We start from the raw sequence: 19,924 nt of genomic DNA on the forward strand, positions 1-19,924 counted from the left end.
CACTGCAGGACAATTCACTGAGGGACAAGAGTTACAGTAATATTGAAGAAACAGTGGAATAGAATCATTAAAGAAAGGATGCCAAAGGAGGGACAAAATGAAATGTGAATGACAAAAACTTTTTTTAAAAAAATTAATTATTTTAAATAATTGCATTGAATTGTTGAATTATCCCTGGTGAGCTGGCTGTGGCGATTTGGCCACGGCAAGTTGTCCCACAGTCAGTTGGCCATATCAAATTGGCCATGGTGAGTTGGCCACAGCAAGTTGGCCATGGCGAGTTGACCACGGCAAGTTGTCCCATCCCAACATGCATCTCTACATCTCCAATGTTCATATTCCCTGTACATTATAAAATGAGAATGCCTTACATATACAACAGTTGAATTGCTTTTAGGTAAATGCCCCAAATTCCTTTCATATGAAACTTCCCAAACTTCTTTGCTCATTGCATTGACCTATATCCTCAGATCATGTGGCCAGCATTTTATTTGGTAAATGTGGGTCAGTTCTTATAAATGTATTAATATGGTTGTAACACAGACTCCAGATGGTTCAATGCAAACGTTCTAAAGACGCATCCTTATTGTATCTCCAGCAACTCCGTAAGTGGCCTGGATTCTTTTCCTGAATTCACACAGTAGCCAAATATATGTTTTGAATTCAGGAAGTGGTAATGAGGCACCAAAAGAGTGTGGACATGCAGTTGTATCCTGTCACCCCACAGATACAGTGTGAATACACAGGAAAAGACACAGCAATCCTCTGGTGAGTACAATATAGTACAATACTACACTCTCATGCCACATCCAAGGGAGCTTTATCTCCTTTGATCTTGAACCAGTAAACCTCTATTGACCTGCATCCGTTTCAAGTCACTGTAGTCCCCTGGCTCCTCAATCCCATCCCAAGATAATGGTGGCAAAAACCTAATGACTTTATACACCTTGAGGCTGCCCATGATTGATTTTGGAGTGAGAAGGAAAGTGCTATTTTAACACCAATGGCTAACAATGACTTGAGCCACCACCTGTCTCACCACAGGTAATGAGCTACCTGTGGTAATGGTCTGAGATGAAAGAAAAGTCATGGGTCATGGCACTTAAGGCATGGTTATGCCATGGTTGGGTGACAGCCAGTTTAGGCAGCAGGCTAGAAATTGGGTCACGCCATAGGCATGAAAAGTGGCAAAACACTTCTGAAAAACCTTGCCAACAAAACTGCAGGGACTTGTCCAGGCAGTCATCAGTAGTCATAGATAGATAGATAGATAGATAGATAGATAGATAGATAGATAGATAGATAGATAGATAGATACATAGATACATAGATACATAGATACATAGATACATACATATAAAAAGGTAAAGGTTCCCCCGCACATGCGTGCTAGTCGTTTCCGACTCTAGGGGCCGGTGCTCATCTCCGTTTCATAGCTGAAGAGCCAGCGCTTGTCCGAGGACGTCTCCGTGGTCATGTGGCCGGCATGACTAGACGCCAAAGGCGCATGGAACGCTGTTACCTTCCCACTGCAGTGATACCTATTTTTCTACTTGCATTTTTACGTGCTTTCGAACTGCTAGGTTGGCAGAAGCTGGGACGAGTAACAGGCGCTCACTCTGTTACGCGGCACTCGGGATTCGACCCGCCAAACTGCCGACCTTCCAATCGACAAGTTCAGCATCCTAACCCACTGAGCCACCGCGTCCCTACATACATATACATGTACATAGATACATAGATACATAGATACATAGATGATAAATAGACAGACAGACAGAAAGACAGAAAGCAGATAGAGATAGAGATAGAGATAGAGATAGAGATAGAGATAGAGATAGAGATAGAGATAGAGATAGAGATAGAGATAGAGATAGAGATAGAGATAGAGATAGAGATAGAGAGAGAGAGAGAGAGAGATAGAGATAGAGATATATGCCATTATATATGAATACTAAGTAGCATACAGTACCTTTCCCACCCATTCATTCCCAAAAGACTGAAAATTTCATGCAGCACACATTATGCATAATTTTAATTTTAAATTACTACAAAACAACGAGGTGTAATGGGTAACAGCATTAAGGTTTTGCACGCTTTTATATCAAGATGTGCATGTTAGAAATAATTATTATGGTTTATTTAACTTCATTGATAGCTAGGCTAACAAATTAATTTCTCATTTGGTTTACACCAAATAAAATAAATCTTTCAATTAATTTGTACCCCACTCCTGGATCATCTTTTTCCCATTTTAAATTAAAACTAATTTGCAATTAATGAGCAGGTGTGAAAAAGTGCACTGGAAAAAACAGTGCCTGATAGCAAGCCTTTTTATAACACACATGCACATAAAAATAGCAACTTCTGCATTAAAATGTCATTTTGAAAATTTAATGGAACACTAATCCAAAACCAAGCCAAGGGCAAATCAAGGTGCCGTTCACAATTAATTTTGCAATTCTTACCCACATCCTACAGCAACCTTTAATCAGTTCTCTTCCAGTTAATTACTTTATTCATCAATCATTACCATCTTCACTATTAAATTCAGAATGAAGTGGTGAATAATGCTAGGGATTTGTGGAAGAAAAGAGAGTGGGATAGACAGAAAGTTGGGAAAGAAAGATCAGGAGGGAAAACTGAGGGAGGAAATGCAGATACAGACATAAAAAGCAGTTAAAAGCCTTTGACTAGTGAATGGAGGAGACCCATCAGCCATTAGGTATTTGGTAGGGAAAACAAAGTCCATCCATCCATCCATCCATACAAAATCATTACTGTTGTGATTCAGGGTCAGCCTGTGGGTTCGGCAGTTGGGTCGGACGACTCAGAGGAGGAGGAGGAGGGGGGGGTGTTGAAGAGCTTGCTGAGGGGATTGGACAGCTTGTTGCAGGCCCCTCTCATCTGGTCACGACGCAGACCCAGCTGTGTGAGCCTGACAGCGTGGATGAAGATGACCCACAGCTGGCCCTGTTCAAGGACGCCCGACGCAGGAGGCAGTCAATCAGGAGTAAACAGAGGAAGGAAATGGGGCTCCTCGGAAGGAGGCAGAGAGAAGCCACGCCCTGAACTGTATTTAAGGGGGAATGCGTGGGAGGGCTGGTTTGCCAAAGGCAACTGCTTGAAGAGCTCCTGTTTCTTGGTTCGTGTCTTGTTTGTTTTTGTAGCAATAAATTTGGCAGGCGTAATTCCAGCCTCTTGCCTTCTTGTAAAAGGGGTTGTCCCTGCCTTTTCTGCAGGGCCGGTAGCAGGCTGGTACAGAACAATTACGTTGTTCCTTTTCAGCATATGGAGCATTATGCAAAGCACATAGAAGGTATAATGAATTGTAAGCCAAATTAGGCGTAGATAATAAAAGTAGGGAAATGCTATATCTGCTCTTATTTTTCAATCTTTGCAAATTATCATTGTTTCCACCACAACTGTATACTTCTTCTTCATACATTGCCAAACTGCAAAGTTCCATCCAACCACAGCTTTTCAGTCCCTCTCTTTTTTCTCAACCTTCTTCTTCCTATACTTGTTTTGCAATTCAGCCCTCCTTCATTGTCTCTATATCAGGGGTCCCCAACCCCTGGGCTGCAGCCCACTACCGGGCTGCGGCCCATTTGGAACTGGGCTGTGCCAGCAACTGATGAGCACACATGCATGCACAGCCCCACTCACGCAAGAGGCACGCTGGTGCGTGCAGCCCCAACTCACCACTTTTTTGAGTGGCGCTGTGCACGCCAGCACACACCTCTTGTGTAACTGAGGCTGTAAGTGCTAGAATATGCCGCTCACGCAAGTGGGGCCGCATACGCACACGTGCTGCTGGCACAGCCTGGTAGCGGGCCACAACCCAAGGGTCAGGGACGCCTGTTCTATATGACTGAACCACCTCAGTGCACCTCTTTCATTCCGGTCACTCATTTTTACATTAAGTTCCGATTCAAGCAGCATTAGGAAGTTCCACGTTTTAGGCCCAAAGCCCAAAAGGTGCTTTGAAGCAGGCAGGAGGATTCGTACATGATGCAGCACCTTTGAGTACTGTACCTCCTTAAAGAAACAACACTTTTTCCTGGTTTACAAAGTACTCATGCAAGCCAAAGGAAGTATGTTTTTAAATTAAGGAGGTGCCCACAGTATTCCCATGCCTGCTCAAAGCCTCTTCTCTCACCCTCATTTTGTGTCAAGAGAATTCTAGATGAGTTCCAAGAATCCTGCAGTTTTCATTGTCCTAGGTACCAGAGGTACACCAATGGAGGAGATGAATATTGAGGTCTTTGGTCATCCTGTATGCTGAACTCTTTGGATGATTTTGAGCTGTCAGTATCAAATTTACTTTGTAAATGTATTTTATTTTGCTTCCCATACTGTAGCAGCATTATTTATTTCACACACATGCAAATACTGTTATCAACGTGAATCAATTAGAGAATAATAATAATAATAATAATAATAATAATAATAATAATAGAAGAAGAAGAAGAAGAAGAAGAAGAAGAAGAAGAAGAAGAAGAAGAAGAAGAAGAAGAAGAAGAAGAAGAAGAAGAAGAAGAAGAAGAATTTGGAAGGTACCTTGGAGGTCATCTAGTCCAACCCCCTGCTCAGGCAGGAAACCCTATACCATTTCAGGCAAATGGCTGTCCAGTCTCTTCTTAAAAACTTCCAGTGTTGGAGCTCACAGCTTCTGGAGGCAGGTTGTTCCACTGGTTAATTGTTCTAACTGTCAGGAAGTTTCTCCTTAGTTCTAGGTTGCTTCTCTCCTTGACTAGTTTCCACCCATTGCTTCTTGTCCTGCTTTCAGGTGCTTTGGAGAATAGCTTGACTCCCTCTTCTTTGTGGCAGCCCCTGAGATATTGGAACACTGCTATCATGTCACCCCTCACCCTTCTCTTCATTAAACTGATGAATACCTTTCCACTGAAGGTTATAGACCACGATCTACCACACAGGAACAGCACAGGTTAATGGACTAGTGGGGTTTGTTTGTTTTTTTTAAAAATCCCATTTTAGGACCGAGAGAGTAACTGGCTTCCATGAACCTAAGCTTTTCTGCTGTTCATCCAGCATCTTAACTACAGTAATACAGCATTAGTGTAGCTGTCATATATACACAAACATACAAATACACCAGGGTTGTACAGTATGAAAATGATGCCTTCAGCTTCTAAGTTGCCAACAGATGGCAGTGCCAATGCACTACAAGTATCATGTGTTCTTTAGTCTCTACTGTTTCACTTACATTGGTAGGAAGTTGCTATGAGAAAAAAAATTATGTTGCTATTTTTGTGAAATGAAAACCAGCCGGCGTATCAACTTGTTTAAGCAATGCAGTGTGATTGAATTTTCAACTATTGAAGGAGTTTCTTCTATGAAAGTTCACTGTTCACGGTAGGTTAATTATGGTGAGGACGGCATTGACATGAGTACTGTCTGCCACTAGGCCAGGGGTAGGCAACCTTGGCTCTTTTATGACTCGTGGACTTCAACTCCCAGAATTCCTGAGCCAGTCATGCTAGCTCAGGAATAATGGGAGTTGAAGTCCACGAGTGCTGGCTCAGGAATAATGGGAGTTGAAGTCCACAAGTCATAAAAGAGTCAAGGTTGCCTACCCCTGCACTAAGCCAAAAAATCTAAAGTTGATGAATCAGGAAGTACTGATTTGTGGAATCAAGAGTGAAAGTGGATGATTTATGACATCAACCAATCTGTTTCACATGGAAAAGGTTGATGAACTAACTGATTAAAGATGATCAGTGGCTCAATTACAAGGAAACTGCGGTCAGGCTTGGCATTTCACAGGGATGTGTGGGTCTGTTTGTTTGATTATTTAATAGGCTACTCAATTCCTAAACCTGAAGTTGGTGACCGTGCATGGTTTGTATTATTTTAATATATATGTAGTCCTTGGCTTACAACCACAATGGAGCCCAAAATTTCTGTTCTTAAGTGAGACATTTTAAGTGAGTTTTGCCCCTTTTTATGACCATTCCTGCCACAGTTGTTAAGTGAATCACTGCAGCTGATAAGTTAGTAACCTGGTTGTTAAGTGAATCTGGCTTCCCCATTGACTTCGCTTGTCAGAAGGTCGCAAAAGGGGATCACGTGACCCCGGGGTGCAGCAACAGTCATAAAGATGAACCAGTTGCCAAGCATCTGAATTTTGATCACATGATCACGGGAATGCTGCAAGGTCCTAACTGTGAAAGATGGCTAGAAGTCACTTTTTTCAGTGCCATTGATGATAACTTTATTGTCACTTTGAATGTACACCAATCGGCATACATCAAAATGAAATTTCGTTGCATACAGCTCTCAAAGGGTCACCACCTCCGATATATACTCCTTGTTTGGGGCCCACTCAAATTTCACATTGTCCATTTTAGTCTCTAGGGAGTGAACGATGGCAAACAGGACAGATGGAAATGGGGCTCCATGTGGATTAGCCCTCAAGTTAGCTTGTATTCTGACAACCTCGCCTTCTTTCCTTTTTCTGATCCTGACTCTTCCACCTTTTCCTTAAAGAGGCCTTGCTTCTTTTCGCCCCTGGAGCACGCAGCTGCCGCCGCCACCAACTCCTCCAAAAGCCTCTCTCTCTTCCTCTGGGCCTGCCGACAGCCTCATCCAGTTCCTTCGCTCCATAAGCTCCAGGTCCTCTCCTCCTCTGCCTCCTCTGGAAACAGCCCTGATTTGCAATAGAATCCATCACTGGGCCAGCAGTCAGATCTTGCTGCTGGTAGAACAAATTCAAACAGCGCCAACGACTTTTAACGGTCTCACCAACAGTTACAAAACAACTAGAAACTTGCCATGCCAGCAAAGATTGTCGGTAATTGTAATTTTAATTACAATTTTAATTGTAACTTTAAACAGCCACTAAGTGAACTGTTATAAGTCGAGAACTACCTGTATATAAAATATAACTGACCAGAAGAGCAAAATGCCAAAATAAAACAGATCAGACTAAAATAACACAAACCATGTCCACAAACTTCAATAGTTTCCTGAATGACTTTATAGAGTGGGAGCCACACGGTAGCTTAGCGGGAGATCCTTCCAGAGGGCAGGAAGTGCAAGGGGAGCTGTACCTCCTCAGTTCCACAAGATGACATTCTTTAACTGACAGGACCTGAACTCGGTGGGAAAAAACCCTAGAGAAAAAATGCACTTTGTGTCATAAATGGTTTTAGTGGTGGCAACCCTCGTTTTCAACTACACCAGAAAACCAAGTGGCAAAGCAGCAGGATCATACAATATTGCAGTGCCCACACCTCCATGTACTGGCCCAGCAACACTTTCCAGACAGTCTTCAAGGGTCACCTCATGTGCGGTACATTACAGTAATCCAATTGTGATCCAAGTCCAGCAAGGAACTCAAGAGGCACACTAGATGTACCCTCTCAGCTACAGCTTCTTCTACCTCAGACATGTCAAACACAAGGCCCGGGGGCCAGATCCGGCCCGTGAAGTGGTTTCATGTGGCCCGTGAAGCCATCCTGGAAACAGTGAGGGAACGGCCCCTACTGCCTTGGCCCTGGCCCGGAGACCCTCCTTCCGCCAGAGACCCTCAGATCTGTCCCACTCCTGCCCAGGCCCCCATAGGCACCCTTGATCCGAACGATGTAGAGCTGACCACGCCCACCCAGTAGGCCATACGCACTCTAGCCACGCCCACCCAGTAGGCCATGCCCACCCAGGCCACACCCACCCGCCCCCCTGAGGGCAACCGCAATGCTGATGCGGCCCTCAATGAAATTGAGTTTGACACCCCTGTTCTACCTGGTCTACAAGCAGGAGCAGAGAGTCCAGGAAGATCTCCAAATTGCACATAAGGCTTAAACGGGGAAATTTAACCTCACTTACAGTCCACCATGGACTACCTCCAGACACAGGGGGTGGGGCGCCAAGTAGATTTAACAGCCACTTGGTCTCATCAGGCTTGAGTCTGACTCTATTCCTCTCCATCCAGAACTGCACAGCCTCCAAGCACTGGGTTAGGAGGACTCCAGCTGCATAACTTGGCCAGGGCTAAAAGAGCTGGGTGTACTGATGATACCGGACCTGAAACTGGTGGATGACCTAATGTACATGCTAAAGGGCAGAAGGGGAGAAACTCTGTGGAAGAGAAAGTTGAACCAGGTAGGAAGCATACTTGGGGCTCTTGAACTTTAGCATTGGAGAAGAGTCCTGAGAACAGAGTGGATAGCAATGAAAACAAACAAATGAATCAAATGCAAATCCATCCAGAGTTCTCACTTGAGGCAGAAATCGCCTGGCTTAAATTATCAATTAAGTGAAGTGTCTTTGGAGATTCTCAGTTATCCAGGTCACAGTTATCCCAAAGGCGCTTTTTCATGAGACAATTGGACTTTCTTCTTTTTCTTTGAAGATGTTTTGCTTCTTGGATGAGAATTGAAACATCTTCAAAGAAAAACTAGAAAGTCCAGTTGCCTCGTGAAAAAGCACCTTTGGGATAACATTAAAAGGTAAAGGTAAAGGTTCCCCTGCACATGAGTGCTAGTCGTTTCTGACTCTAGGGGCCGGTGCTCATCTCCATTTCAAAGCCGAAGAGCCAGACGTATCTGTGGTCATGTGGCCGGCATGACTAGATGCCAAAGGCGCACGGAACGCTGTTACCCTCCCACCGTAGTGGTCCCTATTTTTCTACTTGCATTTTTACGTGCTTTCAAACTGCTAGGTTGGCAGAAGCTGGGACGAGTAACAGGCGCTCACTCTGTTACGCGGCACTAGGGATTCGACCCGCTAAACTGCCGATCTTCTGATCGACAAGCTCAGCATCCTAACCCACTGAGCCACCGCGTCCCTTGGGATAACATTAGATGAAGCTTTTTTGAGAAGTCTATAATGCTGCAACAAGCGAAAGGAACAAAGAGGATGATCAGCAGCAAGTTGGATAAGATAAGAATCGCCTTCAGCGAGATGGGCAGCAAAAAAAATTAACAAATAAATAACATAAATGAACTTTATAGCAGCAATGATTTCATCCCTGGAAGCCCTGAAGGACCAGATTGGGGACAGCTTGTCTTGGAGAAAATCAATGTGATCACTAAGAATCAATGCTATACACACACACATATATATAATGTGTTTAGCCAATGGATACTACTTATGGAAGAAAACAATAAACAAATATATTTACATTTCCTCTGTAAAAACATAGAATACAGTTCAAATCTAGAAATCCAGAAATAAGTGGAAAAGATCTAAATGTCATATGACTATTTCCCACTAGATGGCAGTCAATTCTTAGCCAAGCCAATATAAAGTATGGGTCATTCATTTTGCTGTGACCTCTTGTTCTTATGTGGTCACAAGGTCAAGTGAGGGCAAGATACTTTTCAGAACTACACAATACCCTAAGCCCTGGCATTCAGCGCAATTAATGCAGTCAGTGAAGAACAGAGTTCCAAATGCACAGTAACAACTACCTCAATTGTAAGCACAAAATAGGGCTTCCCATTCATTAAATGCTACTTTCTTTTTGTGTTGTACAGGTCCTTGACTTATGACCGCAATTGCGATCAGAATTTCCATTGCTAAGCAAGTGGTTGATAAGTGAGTCACGCCAGATTTTATGATCTTTTTTTTGCCATAGTTAAGTGAATCACTGCAGTTATTAAGTGAATTTTGGTTATTAACTAAATCCAGTTTCCCCCATTGATTTTGCTTGTCAGAAGCCGGCTGGAGAGGTCATTAATGATGACCACATGTCCCTGGGACACTGCAAGCATCATAAATACATGCCGTTTGCCAAATTTTGCTCATGTGACCATGGGGATGCTGCAACAGCCATAGGTTCGGGTGATATTTTTCACTGCCGTTGTAACGGAATGTCACTAAATGAATAATTGTACTGTAAGGAAAAAAGGATTTATCTGTAGTCAGTGACTTCCAGGCTGCAAGACATCTGTTCATCACAAATACCCGTTGGATCAAAAATGGTGTTCCAGTTTAATCTCCTCTTTCACAAAATAAATACAAAGTAAAATCTCTTTTGAGGTGAGCAAAACCACACATTTATATAGTTTTCTTGGCAATAATATGGAAGCAACTGCTGTAGCTTTCTTCCAGGGCTTTTTTTAGACTTTCCCTTCAGGCGTAAGTAAGCATCCCAACAAATTATAAATAGAAAAACCTAGTGAAGGAACTAGTATCCAAAATGGATACTATACCCTAATAATAGAATAGAATAGAGTAGAGTAGAGTAGAGTAGAGTAGAGTAGAGTAGGAGTAGAGTAGAGTAGAGTAGAGTAGAGTAGAGTAGAATAGAATAGAATAGAATAGAATAGAATAGAATAGAATAGAATAGAATAGAATAGAATAGAATAGAATAGAATAGAATAGGATAGGATAGGAGTAGAGTAGAATAGAAGAGTAGAGTAGAGTAGGAGTAGAGTAGAGTAGAATAGTAGAGTAGAATAGAACAGAACAGAACAGAACAGAATAGAATAGAATAGAATAACAGAGTCGGAAGGGACTTAGGAGGTCTTCTAGTCCAAACCCCTGCTTAGGCAGGAAACCCTATGCCAGGGCTTTTCAACCAGTGGTACAGGTACCACCTGTGGTACATTGGCACCTGGGAGGTAGTATGTGACCATCCTAGAAAAGTGGTAGCGGGGGAGGGGAATGAGCTGAACTGCTGGCAGCACTGCACAAGCCTGAGCGAGAGATGGCTGGAGCTGCAGGGCTCTCAGGGCTCAGCGGAAGTACCAGGCTCAGCGCTTCTTCGGGGCTGTCAGGGCTCAGCAGAAGCGCCAGGATCAGCGCCAGGCTCCAGCTGGAACTTGGCACTGGTCCTGGCCCTTCTGAGTCCAGAAGGCAGGTGTCTTGCTCAGCTGTGGCTTGGGGGGGGCACTTTTTTCAGTCACTAAGCAAACTGTTGTAAGTCGAGGACTACCTGTACTTCATCACTTTTTTCCTCTTTTTTTTTGGTCATCAAGTTTTTGATACCTTGCTAGGCGACTGGTGGTATGCGGATGTTGCCATATCCTAAAAGTGGTACAATGGGTGAAAAGGTTGAAAAGCCCTGCCCATGTTCCGTAGTGTTTTCGTCTCACTTCTCCTGAATTTATTTCTGATGCATTTTGTATTTGTTTTGTAGAGCTGTGTTGTATCCCATTTCTTCCAACAGTTAAAAAAACATTCAGCAAAAACATTGAAAGTTTTAGTCAAATGGGACCCCATTATACTTTACTGGAGCTCAGTCCCTGATAACGTGCCTAGGCTGTAGTCTCAGTAAACACAGTGAAAAGTTAACTGAAGACGTAATGGTCATCTTAACAATACAGATTCCAAGGGACATTATGGAGCGGTAGTTAGGTGATTGATGGCAAGTGAGAACAGGAAAAATCAGAGGTGCTACTTCTATGTTAATTGGAAGGAAAAACCATCATCATTATTGACCGAGAGAGGCTATGCATGCTTCTTGCCATTAAGTAGCAAAGCTGGGCATCAGTGTATAATTCAGCGCAAATGGCATTCTCTTTAAACATTGCAGTTTCAAAAGAGCACTGATGGCACGCCTCCGTTATTCTGGACAGCACGAAGATTTTTGTCTTCAGTTGATGGAAATCAGGGTTGAATACCTCCAGTATAAGGTGCTGTTGCTGACCATTAAGTTTTGAGATGATAGAAAGCATCATCTGGGAAGCATCAGATTGCAGATCGTTTTTTTTAAACACACTAAGGTAGCTGTTTACATCCTGCTTACATTTTCTTCTTTTTTCTTTCCCTAGTCAAGTAAGTTGTAATTGTTAAAAAAAATAAATCCCAAGGTTGCAGTTAGCTCTGCCCTTCTCTTTTTAGCAGCAAGTTGACCCCAATAAAGCTTCACTAAACAAAATAAAGAAGATAAGAAGACTTAATCTGTTTAGTGCTTTCCTGTGCCAAGCTGCCATTAAGGGGATAGCAACAAGGACAATAAAAAGATGTTGTTTGTTGTTGTTAGCTGCGAAGAAGAAGTCGTGTCCGACCCATCGGCGACCCCATGGACAATGCTCCTCCAGGCCTTCCTGTCCTCTACCCTCTTCTGGAGTCCATTTAATAAAAAGATAGGCAACCCCAATCTTCACTAATAGTTGCTAATCAGTAATGATTGCATTTATTCAAAAGGTAAAGATGCTTTATCAAATAGGGGTTTGGGGATATGGGGGAGCAGAGGAACAGTACGCTGAAAGAATGCCAGGCATGCCCACAATTCTTGAGGCTTGCCCTTTCCAAATTCTCTCCTGGTGCCACTCCACTTCTCTTATCAAAAAGCCCAATCTGCCAAGGAAGTTTGGGATTATGCTTCAACCTCCTTTCTTCCAACTTCTCCTACAGCGAGTTACAGTACTTCACCTAAGGGAAGGTGAAGATAGGTTCCCTGCCAACTTGCCCTGCTTAGCTGATCTGCTTATACAGATAAAGGTAAAGGTAAAGGTAAAGATAAAGGTTCCCTCGCACATGCGTGCTAGTCGTTTCCGACTCTAGGGGTCGGTGCTCATCTCTGTTTCAAAGCCGAAGAGCCAGCGCTTGTCCGAGGACGTCTCCGTGGTCATGTGGCCGGCATGACTAGACGCCAAAGGGGCACGGAACGCTGTTACCTTCCCACCGTAGTGGTCCCTATTTTTCTACTTGCATTTTTACATGCTTTCGAACTGCTAGGTTGGCAGAAGCTGGGACAAGTAACAGGCGCTCACTCTGCTACGCGGCACTCGGGATTCGACCCGCCAAACTGCCGACCTTCTGATCGACAAGCTGAGTGTCCTAACCCACTGAGCCACCGCGTCCCTGCTTATACAGATAGCCATCAACTATTACAGCCATTTGTTTGGTGACTGTTTAAAGTCACTATTGCACTGAAAAAGGTAACTTAGGACCATTTTTCCCACTTAGAATCATTGCAGCACCTCCATGGTGACGGGATCAAAATTCAGATGCTTGGCAATTGACTCATACTTAAGACGGTCGCAGTGCCATGGGGTCATGTGATCACCTTTTACAACCTTCTGACAAACAACTCATTGGGAAAGCCAGATTCACCTAACAACCGTGTTACTAATTTATCAACTGCAGTGATTCACTTAACAACTGTGGCAAGAAAGGTAGTCAAATAGGGCAAACCTCACATAATAACTGTCTTGTTTAGCAATGGAAATGTTGAGCTCAATTGTGGTCATAGGTCAAGGACTTCCTAGAGTTCTTCCTTCCTTTCCTGTCTGGAGTAAAAATTGATGGTTTGTCAGAATGCAAGGGGAGACTGGGAGAAACGTTCCCTTCCCCTCTTATTCTAGTAGATTATTTAAGATTGGTAGGTGGCTTGAGACAGGGGTCCCCAACTTGGTGCGCCATTGTGCACGTGGCCCTGTTTGAAACAGGCCGCAGCCCAGGGGTTGGGGACTCATTATTTAAGTCATTTTTATTTTATTTTTTTCCCCTGCAGCTAATTTTTGAAAACACTAAAGGGCTATACATTTCATTTTTTTTCCCTCAGGGCCTTGCCCAGGTCCAAATTTAAAAAATTATGATCTATTCTCATAATAAAAAGGTAAAGGTTCCCCTGCACATGCGTGCTAGTCGTTTCTGACTCTAGGGGCTGGTGCTCATCTCAGTTTCAAAGCCGAAAAGCCAGCGCTTGTCCGAGGACATCTCCGTGGTCATGTGGCCAGCATGACTAGACGCCAAAGGCGCACGGAACGCTGTTACCTTCCCAACGTAGTGGTCCCTATTTTTCTACTCGCATTTTTATGTGCTTTCGAACTAACTGAGTCCTTCGGGAATAGGGCGGTATAGAAATCTAATTAAATAAATAAATAAAAATAAATAATAGATCAGTGTATAAATATTGCATTTTATGCCATGTGTATAGGTCTCTTTTTAAGTTAGCCCATTAAGGCTGTTCCTCAATTCTCTACAGCACTTCTGGTAATAACGTCTGGCTTTTTTTTCTTACCAGATTTGTCATAAAAAACCTCATCTGATCTGGCTCTAATTCCTGATCTTGTCACTAGGCAATACAGTTGGATCATTTTAGATTTTGAACCTAATGGCTTTATATTTCCTGTTCCCCTTTAGAGAAATACAACCATTGGCTTCAAAACTGGCAAACAGTAGGTCCTTCTGTTCCTGAAGTCAATATTGCTGCTTTAGATTGATTTTACGCTGTCATTTCAATAGTGGTCAAAGCCCTTGATCAACTGCCCACAACATAACTAAAGGAAAATCGGGCAGAAAGTAATGGCTGAATGTAACAGCCTCCTCCATATTAAAAGCATTAGGCTGAAAACTTTGAACCCAGCCCAGCATTAACCAGTGTGGGAATCTGCTAGCCATTATGCTCATCACAATGCAGCTCTGGAAGCTTTCTTTGTAAGCAATCCATTGCACAGAGCAGGGATTAAACGCAAACACGGAGGGAATGAATGACCTGAGTAGCACAGAAGGGTGAAGTTCTCACCTTTTAGCACTAAGGCAAAAACCGTCTGATGGTTCACATGAGAATTTGGCACATAGTTAAAACGAAAGAGAGCATATTTTAATCCTGAACACTAACTCCAAATTGACCTGAATAAACCAAGACCAGGTTATGCTCAATAACTAAGCTAATTACTTGAAACTAATTATTCGGATGCTGTTTCTACTTTCTTCTGCAAGTCAAGGTAGTTATCTTCGCTAGGCAACACTGATCCCAAATTTTATTTTTTGTCCTTTGAGTCAGGTTTGTTTTTTGTTTTTACTCTTGGCCATTTTTTTTTCTTTCCATGAGGCTCAGTTCACAAAGAAACAAACTAACAAACCAACCAGGTCTGATGCTTAATACTGTACTTTGTAAACTGGAGCAGGCGACTCAGTCCCTCTAAATTGCACTCGGAGCTTGTCAGCTTTGCAATTTTTGGTGAAAAAAATTCACCTTTTCTCAGTCAACGGGACACATGAAAACACACCTATATACAAATGAGCAGAAAGCATTTGTTGGCTGCAACAAACATTTCTGGGGCTTTTTTCTTTTTTTTCTAACCGAGGCAACCAGAGTTGGCAACCCGGCCAAACACAGGGCTCCTTTTGCTCAGCATACAGGTAGTTTTCAACTTACAACAGTTCATTTAGTGCAGGGGTGTCAAACTCAATTTCATTGAGGGCCGCATCTGCATTGTGGTTGCCCTCAGGGGGCCAGGTGGGCGTGGCCTGGGTGGGCATGGCCTACTGGGTGGGCATGGCTAAAGTGCATATGGCCTACTGGGTGGGCATGGCCAGCTCTACATCGTTCGCATCGAGGGTGCCTATGGGGGCCTGGGCAGGAGTGGGACAGACCTGAGGGTCTCTGTCAGAAAGAGGGTCTCTGGGCCAGGGCCAAGGCAGTGGGGGCCGTTCCCTCACTGTTTCCAGGATGGCTTTGCAGGCCACATGAAACCACTTCGCGGGCCGGATCCGGCCCCCGGGCCTTGTGTTTGACATGTCTGATTTAGTGACTGTTTGAAGTTGCAACCGCATTGAAAAAAAAAGTGACTTATGACTGTTTTTCACACTTCCAACTGTTGCAGCCTCCCCACGATTAAAATTCAGGTGCTTAGCAACCGGCTCTTATTTATGATGGTTGCGCTATCCCGGGGTTTTGTGATCCCCCTTTTGTGACCTGCTGACAAGCAAAGTCAATGGGGAAGCCAGATTCATTTAACAACCAGGTTGCTAACTTGAACAACTCCAATGATTCACTTAACGACTGTGGCTGGAAAAGTCGTAAAACCAGGCAAACCCACGTAAACGTCTCGGTGAGCAACATAAATTTTGTGGTCGTAAGTCGAGGACTCTCTCTGTTCTTTCAAACCCCCCAAAAAAGAGCCTTGGTGGAGCAGTGGGCTAATGCCTCCTTAAGTAACACCAGCTGCCTGCAATTAGTGCAGGTTCGCGTCCCACCAGGCTCAAGGTTGACTCAGCCTTCCATCCTTCCGAGGTAGGTAAAATGAGGACCCAGATTGTTGGGGGCAATAAGCTGACTTTGTAATAATGCTGCTTGGGGTGTGTGTGTGTGAAAGCCCTAATAAGCAGGCATATACATAGAATGAAGGCTACTGCTAAGCTTGTAAGCCGCCCTGAGTCTTCGGAAAAGGGCGGGATATAAATGGAATTAAAATTAAAAAAAATAAAAATAGGTAAAATGAGGACCCAGATTGTTGGGGGCAATTAAGCTGACTTTGTAATAATGCCGCTTGGGTGTGTGTGTGTGTGTGTGTGAAAGCCCTAATAAGCAAGCATATACATAGAATGAAGGCTACTGCTAAGCTTGTAAGCCGCCCTGAGTCTTCGGAGAAGGGTGGGATATAAATGGAATTAAAAGGGGGAAAAAAGGACCCGTCTTCTTAAGTTAGCTGCGTACTTCCACTTCAATGCACCCGTTTGAAAAGGAAGAGGATTCAGACGCTCTCGAATCCTCGGGTTCTTTCGCCCCACGGCATCCCGCGAGCTGCACCCCTTCTCCCCTCTTCAGTTTCCCGTCTAAGCCATTCACCCCCAAGAGCCCCGGATCTCCGTTCCGCCTAGCGCAGGGGTAGGCAACCTCGGCTCTTTTATGACTCATGGACTTCAACTCCCAGAATTCCTGAGTCAGCATAGCTGACTCAGGAATTCTGGGAGTTGAAGTCCATGAGTCATAAAAGAGCCGAGGTTGCCTACCCCTTGGCCTAGCGCCACAAGAAGTTCGGCGCTAGACCAGCTCCTCCACGTGGGTTCGCCCGGGCGCCCGGGGAGGGGTCCCAGGGGCGTGGTCGTCTAGGCGGCTTTCTCGTCGCTCTTCCGCCGCGGTCCCCTCAGACGGTTGCTTCAGCGCCAGCCGTCGCAGCCGCCTTGCCTGCTTCCCCTCGGATCTCGCAGCATGACCGCCGCGGGCTGGGCTCCGTGGCTATCGCTGGCTCTCTGCTGGGCTCTAGCGTCGAGGGGCGCGACCGGTTCGGCGTGCGCTCCGTGCAAGCCGGAGCTCTGCGCTCTTGTGCAATGCGCCGTGCCGGAGCTGACCGCGCGGGACGAGTGCGGCTGCTGCGAGCGTTGCCTCAGCGCGGAGGGGGAACGCTGTGGCGGGACGCGGGGCGCTCGCTGCGGCCCGGGGCTGGTGTGCGTCAGCCAGCGTCAGGCAGGAGGAGCAGCGCCCGACGCCGAAGAAGGAACCGGCCGCTGCGTCTGCAAGGAGGACGGCGCCGTCTGCGGCTCCGACGGCCGGTCCTACGGGAGCGTCTGCGCTCTGCACCTGCGCAGCTGGCGCGCGCTCCTCGACGGCCGCCAGCGCGTCCGGAAGGCCCACGACGGCGAGTGCAAACTGGGTGAGCCGCGCGGCGCGAGGGGGAAGCCGAGAGTGCTGCCGCGGGAAGCGGCCGGCGCGTTGACACCCTGACTTTCTTTCTCTCGTTCCCGACTGGCCCAAACTTTCGAAATCTTAATAATAATAATAATAATAATAATAATAATAATAATAATAATAATAATAATAATAATAATAATAATAATAATAATAATAATATAATAAAGTTGGAAGGGACCTTGGAGGAAATAATAATAATAATAATAATAATAATAATAATAATAATAATAATAATAATAATAATAATAATAATATAAAGTTGGAAGGGACCTTGGAGGTCATCTAGTCATCTAGTCTTGAACTTTTGGTGTTTTAATCAGAGAGAAATACACGTCAATCTAAATAGGAACAATGACTTGTTCTTTATTTAACCCTTCTCTCTCTCTCTCACACACACACACACACACACACACACACACACACACACGGGGGGGGGGGGAGAGAGAGAGAGACCAAGCAATCAAGGCAAAAACGCGCTTGAACATGTGCAGAGATTTTTGCAACAACCACAATCTTGGGCACTCTTTTTAAGACTTTATATATTATTGTACCTATTAAGGCTTTCGGCACTTTGCAGTAGCTTGCAGCTGTTAGTGTAACTCTTGAGTGTGTGTGTGTGTATAGATAAGCACAGACATAATTAACACCGTTTCATTCAGCTAAAGCAACAAGTGTACAAAAACAACAAATGAACTAAATGGGGAAAAGAAACCAAGGGAATTTTGAATGCAGGTCGTTGTACTTCTCAGGAACTGTCTATCCCAGGGGTAGGCAACCTCCGCTCTTTTATGACTCACAGACTTCAACACCCAGAATTCCTGAGCCAGCCAAGCTGGCTCAGGAATTCTGGGAGTTGAAGTCCGTGAGTCATAAAAGAGCCGAGGTTGCCTACCCCTGGTCTATCCTGACAACTGTTCTTACTTCCATCTAGTTCATATATTGCCTTCTGTTCCTTGTAGCTTTCCCCAGCCTAAATATATGATCTGTTCAAAGGGGTAGCATCCAGTCTGCTTAGGGAAGCAAATATCAGTTCAAGTTGGGGAATTTAGAATTTGGACTATTAAATGTTCCATGAACATGAAACTCATCTGGCTGTCGGCACTCCCAACAACCCGAACGTAGGCACACTTGAAATCCTGGGCTCCTTGGTTTCATACACTACTCATAATTTAGTTAAATTAAGCCATGTTCTGGGTTCAAAAAGCATGGGTTATGCTTCCACAACAGGTTCAGCCACATTCCCCAGACACTACTTTACACTAGCTCAGAAGTCACCTTCTTATGCCGCTACAACATCTAGGCGCAAACTTTTCCGAATAACTTTCCATAAACACAGCCACATTGGCTATTACGGAAAGAGTGTTCCATTCACACAAATTAACCAGTCTGGGATTTTATGTGGCATGTTGGGCTTGGATTAAGAAGATCTAGGTCCACATCCCCTTCCACCTCTAAAGATCAGTAGATGGCCCTCAGCCAACTGATTCTGCTTAACCCGCACGTTTGTCACAAAATTAAAAAGGCGGGAAAGGAAGAAGGCAGACTCATCATGTGTAGTGAGCATGGAGACAGATGGAAGAACTGCTACCAAGGTCAGAGAAGTGGGATTTGAACCCAGGCCAGGAAACTAATTTGTGAAAACATCTCAGGCAATCTCCTCTCTAATTCACAGGAAGGTTAAAGTGAGATAGTGGGCAGAACATTTAGACTTGCAAGATACTGTTCTAATAATATTAGTTTCAGACTTACATGGCATTGAATTCTTCGTCTGGTCTATCTTATAGAGCTGACACATGTGCTATTCCAACATGCATAATAAATAATGGTTTAAATGGGGCTACTGTTGCCTATTATTGTATTATTACATGCATCTTTTCAGCTGTCTATTTAGATGGTAATAAAAGTACAGGCAAAGGAGAGAGGGACACATTTCTCTGTTAGTAAGTACTTCATTATATCTTAACCCAGGGGCACTAATTTACACACACATAATCAGTGGGGTAATATTTAATGGCCCCCTTTGGGAACCAGGCTGTGCGTAACAGCTGCTTGTGTTTCTATTTGTAATCAGAATTGTTCCTTTTAATTTGGTGGGTGGGTGTGGTGGGTGGGTGTGTAGATATAGATGCAGATATATAAGTACTACATACATACACTACATTTCTTTTCTTTCTTTTTTAGTTTTATTTGTGCAGTGTAGCACATTACTACCGGTATTTTAGAAATAAGTGTCCTTATTTCAAATCTCTGTGGTGTGGCTAGAAATACGATGCTGCCCATACTGGATACGTGTGAATAGTCACTGTATTCATGATGTGTAGCACTTTCTTTATAAACAAAAGCCAAGCTTTTCTCCACCCCCACCCCACCTCCCACCCCCTGCTCCCCGAACTTCTTTCAGGCTTGCTTAAGACAGGACTGGGAGAAGTGGGAATCTTAGTTGAGAAAGGACTCTTTCAAAAGTGCCTGTGTTTCCTATAAGCTGCTTTCTCCCAAAGGCCAGCCAGCTTTATAACGTTCTGACTACTGTGTCAGGAAAAAAAATGACAGATCTCTTTTTGTATCACCAGCAGTGCTTTTCATACC

The 19,924-nt window shown here is 44.2% G+C and overlaps 1 protein-coding gene across 2 annotated transcripts in view; it reads left to right on the forward strand.

Moving 5' to 3' along the window:
• The first annotated feature begins 16,764 nt into the window (after positions 1-16,764).
• IGFBPL1 (insulin like growth factor binding protein like 1) overlaps positions 16,765-19,924 on the forward strand; it is a 49,695-nt gene continuing 46,535 nt past the window's right edge. For both annotated transcript variants that reach the window (XM_083356902.1, XM_083356903.1), the window contains exon 1: positions 16,765-17,300. In XM_083356902.1, the coding sequence (XP_083213028.1) occupies positions 16,859-17,300 (442 nt within the window). In that variant the 5' untranslated portion in view covers positions 16,765-16,858. The remainder of the gene's footprint in view (positions 17,301-19,924) is intronic.

Source organism: Vipera ursinii (genome assembly GCF_947247035.1).
Source record: "Vipera ursinii genome assembly, chromosome: 2".
In the NCBI taxonomy this organism is placed as follows: domain Eukaryota; kingdom Metazoa; phylum Chordata; class Lepidosauria; order Squamata; family Viperidae; genus Vipera; species Vipera ursinii.